Below are 6,000 nucleotides of genomic sequence, written 5' to 3' on the forward strand. Positions count from 1 at the left end.
TGGATCTTGATTGATAACCTCTGCACTTCTTGATGACAGCCTTAGCTCCACTGTTGACGTGTTGGCTCCTTCATGTCTTTATTTACCAGTTGGCCTGTGGTCCTGTTTCCTTCTTGCAGGTAAAGGCTTGTCCCACAGGCCCCGGCCCAGCAGCCCATTCTCAACAGATGGCAGCACAGTCGGCACACACAGCTTGGGCCACCAGAGGGCCACCAGGCCCACACGCAAACCCCGAAGCCAGGGCACAGCACCCCACCGGAGAGATGCTGGTGCAGACGGTGAGGCAGTGACTGAAAACACATTTTAAATAGTTTATGAAGAAAGTGCTCTAAAACATCTGTTGTTGTTTTATAAACAAGAAGTTGTATCAATATGAAAAATAATATTGGATGAACATGTGTCCAGTGTTCGGTTTTTTACAAACTGCATTTTCTCAGTAATTTCTGGCCTCAGTCGATTCATTCTCTGTGTTTCCCCTTTGGCACAGACCTACCTCCTCCCCCTGAGCCTCCTCCCTGTCAGGGGCAGGGTCGTATCCAGGGGGCCCGCAGCATAAGCAGCATGGTACCCCCCACAGATAGGAAGGCTTCATCTCTGGAGCGCCCGCCTATGTCAGGAGCCCTGTGTGGGCCGGAAGACGTGAAGAGCTCCATCGACAGACAGACACGCACTTCTCTGGAACATCATCGCCAAGCTCAAGACAGGCTGGGCTCCATGGACCGAGCTGATGATGGGCGCAGGGGACACAAGACAGGTACAGCTGAAATGAAATCTGGAGGCATGCAAACGTGCTTCAGAAGGTTTCGACGGACTGTGTTTTCATGAACTAAAGTACATTTTGACCTGCTTGTGGTGGAGGATGAAAAGTCAGGCGATCATGAAACTTATTCGGATTCTTTCCTTGGAAATCGATCCAATGGTTGTTGGCACAGTATAATCTGTAGCAAACGTTGAAGCATCAGATGTGTGGACGGACTGTCGACTGACATCTCCATCAGTAGAGTCATGCTGCTAGCAGGGCTACAAAAAGTTCAGGGAAGCCAGTCACACATCTTTTTAGTGTAGTGCACTCCATGCTTCACACAACCACCCACTCTATTTCCTTCTAAAAATCCAGGGCTGTTATGTGTAATATACTGCACAGCAGTTCTCCACCATTTTCCAACCAGACAAGATCCTTTTTATTTTGCTTATTTACAACTATTCATTACTAAGGAAATGAAACAAGTAGGCTTTACAACCTGAACAAGTTCCTGTGCATGACTGAAGTATTTGATTGAATAAAGAGATAATTCATCGCATTATTTCATGTATCAATTGCCTATCCTGTGGCAATTGGGGTTTTTTCCTAAGTTATTGTGTTGAAGTTAGCTTTCATGCTGCGTTGAGACTGGGCTCCCATGAACAGATTGCACTGTCTGCCACTTGCTCTGGTTTCCAGAATGCCTCCCTCAGCCTCCCCAATGCCCCTGTAACTGTTGCCAATATGGGCCCGCTCCGCTCCAAGTAAGGCAGGAGGCCCGAGCAACTGAAATGCACTCTAATCGCTTCAGCTTTCTTTTCTCACACAAACAGCAGCCACTCTACGCCCCATCTGTGTGTGTCAGCATTCATGTGTACGTGCGTGTCCGCATGTGTGTTTGTGGCCATTTGAGATCCCCATGCTGTGCGCTCTGCGCTCTTTGTGCCAGGACTTACTCAGACAGTTAATCTGAGACTGTGAGACAAAGACAGGTGCCACAATCAGCATCTTTACAAAAAAACCCATAGGTGAATTCCCATATGTGTCAGAGTGCTGACTGATTCACAGTAGAATCCACTGAGGTCGGGGCATCCTCTATTACAGTCATTAGCGGAGCAGTGGGGAGCGGTTTGATGAGATTTCACGCAATGACTGAGACTGCTGAGGGTCAATGTTATGTTGCCCTGCAGCAGGGGGTTCCACAGCAGCCAGTGGTCCCTCTGTTATTGTATTTACCCCCTCAAAAGGCTGGTAGCTGCAAGGCCATGTGTGAGGCTGAGAGTCCTCTCTGTGGCACGCCCTGGCATAGCCTGTTGGCACCGCCATTCTGCAGATGTCAGGAGGAGTGGGTGGGTGTCGGGTTTGCAAAGTGCTCTTTGTCTCCGTGCATCAGATGTTAGATGTGTTTCGCTGCAACAATAAAAGTCACACATTGTGTCTGGTGTTTGAACTTCAAGTGTGCCTTTCGATCTGTCTTTCTCAGAGGACGGGTGCCTGCCATACAACAAACCATCCTTCCCCTCTCCTGGGGGCCACAGCTCCTCCGGCACAGCCTCCTCCAAGGGCTCGACGGGGCCACGCAAGGCCGAGGGTCCACGACAGCCACAACAGTGGACCGCCTCAGAGCACGCTGAATTCCTGGGGACCAACGGACAGGGACAGTACACGGGGGAGTTATGTGAGTATTTCAGTGTGTTGGATGTTTTACAGCAGGGTTTTACGATATAGGACGCTGCATTATAGCCAAAAAAGTCCAGTTTTGTTGTCCAACAACTGTGACCATAATATGACCATAACCACTTCTTGCCAAACAACAGTTTATCCATCCGCTCAGTCATTCTGTGTAGCTTTGGTTGACTCACAACTTCAGTCTGTACGAGGTCACTACACCTGGCTGATGTTCACTGAGAAATAGTCCCTAAAACTTTAAGAGCTTTAAGAGCTTTATGTCTGTCTGGTAACTCTGTCCCCTGCCCCGGTCTTCCACTACACTGAGATCTAACGTAAGCTGGAGTTAAATTACTCGTATGTGTCAGCGTACTTGGCCAGCGAAGTTGACTCTGATTCTGGTTTATGTTAAGCAAATGATCTCCTGGCTCCAGCTCTGACATGAGAGTGCGCTGCAGAAACTCAGCTCTCAAAAGCAAGAATAAAAAGCTGTAAAATGAGGGGTGGTGATGATTTTCTTTTTAAAAGAGCCCACAGTTGTCTCAAAGTAGTGCTGCTGCACTAAAAACACATACAGTTGTCTGGATGCAAAGAACTTCTGACTTCGACAAAGCAGTTTTGTACTTTTCAGTGTCGATCAAACAGCTGGAAATTTCTGGTTTCAAGCATTAAGTTACTGAGAACCAGCAATAAAATGTCAAACAAGTCATAATATCTTAGATAATTAAGGACGAAAAGGCTCGAAACACGTGAAATGTTCAAACATAAAATCTGCGTGATGAGACGATGCATCTTGTCAAACAAAAACAAGCTTTTATTGCCTTGATTTTAGACATTTCACCTTACTTAGATTTAGCTTTTTGCAGTGCGGCGTCATTCGTCTCATCTGATTCCTGGAAAGAAAGCGAATGAGAGTATCTCTTCAAATAAACATCCTCAATTGTGACATTTTTTTTTCCTTTTGTTCCCCTCGCTTCCCACAGAGTGATCTGCCCGGGATGTGAATTGGAATAAACCTGGTCTGTCCTCAAAAGAATGACGCCCTCCCAGCCGGGGCAATGAACTTTGTCGTCCTCGTCTGTGTGTCCTCAGAGGGAGGGAGCGCAGCAGAGGGCACAGCAGAGAGAAGCAGTGTCACAGAACTGTAAATGTGATGTATAGACACAGACATACTGTACATCTCACTATGTTTTCGTCCTCAAGAAAATATTTTCCACCTCCTACCTTACTGTAATTTTCTTTTTGTTAGAAAAAGGCAAGTTAAAAAAAAAAAAGAAAACATCTATATGAGAACAAACTTTCTGGTAACTGTCCTTGGGGGGGGGGGGGGGGGGGGGATTTTGTTTGCTGTAAATATATTCTTTAACTTGTTGTTGCATTGCTATGCAAGCCTAATTCAGTTTGAGCTTTTTATTTCCATATACAGGAACAGTTGGTTTTATCTGGTTATTTGTATTATATGTGAATTGAGTGGCTGTTGTGCCATAAGATAATTGTTTTATAATCCATTGTTTGTTAATAGTTACCATTAATTATTATCATTATTATTAATTATTGTTTTTGCACTGCAATTTTTGGTGATAAGCACAAAAAACATAGCTCCTGCTGACATGAAGAACCGGAAGAATATGTGAAGAGGAGTTTCTGTACTGTAAAGTAAAGAGAAGAAAATTATATACTAATGTACAGAGAGATATTAAAGAGTAAGGCTTTGCTCACAGACAGCAACAAATACGGCACCTGTTTCCAAAGGGGAGACTAATTGGGTGGCAGACACACAAGGTTCCCGAGGGTCTGAAGGGCAGACGTGAGGCTGGAGGAATTGTACACAGTGGATGCTGTATTACTGTAGGTGATTATTTAATTCTGAAGAACTGTCCTAAAACAATAGCTTGATATCAGAAACACTTAGTGCTCGATGTTTTTCTCGTTTTCACAAGCAGATTTTTTTATTATTTTTATACGAGGGTCTCCGAGCATTTCAAGTTTTGTTTTTATGATTTACTGCCTAAATAATTTTACTACACTGAGTTTACGCTCCTCATTCAGTATAATAGCACACTACCCATAAAACAGTCAAAAAGGGAGGGGGGGGGGGGTCGGTGAAATCTGTCTGCATGCTGTAGTTCACTCGAAGCACTTACAGAGGCAGATTTATGATTCTTCTATTGCCTTAATAGGTAAGCAGACATCACAGACAAAGGAGTATTTCTTGTGATTAGCAGCAGTGATACTCCCGAGCCTACCTTAAATATCCGTGGAGCAACATAAGTCGTTTACATATTTTATGTTTTAGATTTTATGTCTTGAATTCCATCCATTTTAATATTGTTTGCTTTTTAGAGCACTTACTGTTTTATGTTTGTTTCATCATCTGCGGTACGATATCAGCCCAGGACACACTGAGCTGTTCGGTCCAGCTAAGTGCTGCTAAAATTAGGTCATCTGTTAAAGCAGTTGTTGCTCTAAAGGTCGGTGCCTCACTTTCCAATACGCTCTGATCAGCACAGTCTCGTGTCGATAACTTTGAGAAGAAACAGTGTGTGTACGATTTACAATGTAGCTTTGAGTCACTGTTTGGGAGTGATAACGGAGAAAAGCCTTGTACGTTAACAAGCAGGTCCCACTGCCTCCATGTCTACAGCCACAGTGTGGAGCAGAACACTTTCTATCCGCCTGACCGCCACAAACACACACTTATCATCCGCCGCTTTCGACTTCTCAGCCTCTGAATCTCGATTTTGGTCTTTTCAGACAATTTTTATTGGTTGTCCTTTTTTAATGAAAAGCTTGTTCCTTTGTATGCCTTTTATGGACTCCAAAACGCTGCTTACAACAATGTTTTCAATATTAATGTTCAGGATTTTTGTGGTTCAATGACTGTTTGTTTTGTCCTTTTTTGTACTGCTAATGTTGATAAAAGGGGGGTGGAAACTAAAGGCCGTCAGATGCTGTTGTACTGTTGTCGTCATGCCATCGTCATTTTATATCATCCACCCAGTGGCCAGTGTTCTGGAAATGAGGTGCAAAGAGTATCTCAGGTTATTTTACATTCTGGTGGTGTTTATGTATGTGTATATATGTGTATATATCCATACGCATCTCCACTCGATTATGCCATTCCATGTTCATTGACAGAAATATCCCTCTCATGTCCGATTCTGTCGTCCCCTCTTTTCTTTTCTGCTGTGGATTTTGATTCTGAGTATAATGTGCTGGTTCATCCACCTTAAGACAAGATGTCAGTAAAAGAACATACCAAATTAAGATTGATATTTCTAATGTCTAATGCGTTTTAGTGTCTCTTTAATACTCATTGTTTTCTTTCAAATCAGTGTCGTTTTGTATTTATTAAAATGATAATAAAAGTATATTGTGAAATATGCATAAAGATTCGTGGAATATAAAACGTGTTTTTTTTTGTTTTTGTTTTTTTTTTGTTCCTTGTAAAGTTTGCTGTCAGAGGCGAGCAGCGAGGCCATAAGGAGATGATAGGCCCACTGTGCTCACAGCGCGGTGAAACGCCGGGTCAGTAGTCGTCTGAGTCACTCTTCGTCCTGCATGTTCACTGCACTGCTCCTCTCATGTCG

The 6,000-nt window shown here is 43.8% G+C and overlaps 1 protein-coding gene across 9 annotated transcripts in view; it reads left to right on the plus strand.

Annotated features, from left to right (window-relative positions):
• Nucleotides 1-3,672, plus strand: part of robo2 (roundabout, axon guidance receptor, homolog 2 (Drosophila)) — a 250,140-nt gene extending 246,468 nt beyond the window's left edge. For 8 of the 9 annotated variants that reach the window (XM_076734797.1, XM_076734804.1, XM_076734799.1 and 5 more), the window contains 4 exons: nt 120-278; nt 488-754; nt 2,226-2,420; nt 3,394-3,672. In XM_076734797.1, coding sequence (XP_076590912.1) covers nt 120-278; nt 488-754; nt 2,226-2,420; nt 3,394-3,395 — 623 coding nt within the window. In that variant the 3' untranslated portion in view covers nt 3,396-3,672. The remainder of the gene's footprint in view (nt 1-119; nt 279-487; nt 755-2,225; nt 2,421-3,393) is intronic. The other variant, XM_076734806.1, reaches the window with a different exon arrangement.
• Nucleotides 3,673-6,000: the final 2,328 nt, after the last annotated feature.

This window comes from Chaetodon auriga, chromosome 7 (genome assembly GCF_051107435.1).
Source record: "Chaetodon auriga isolate fChaAug3 chromosome 7, fChaAug3.hap1, whole genome shotgun sequence".
Lineage (NCBI taxonomy): Eukaryota > Metazoa > Chordata > Actinopteri > Chaetodontiformes > Chaetodontidae > Chaetodon > Chaetodon auriga.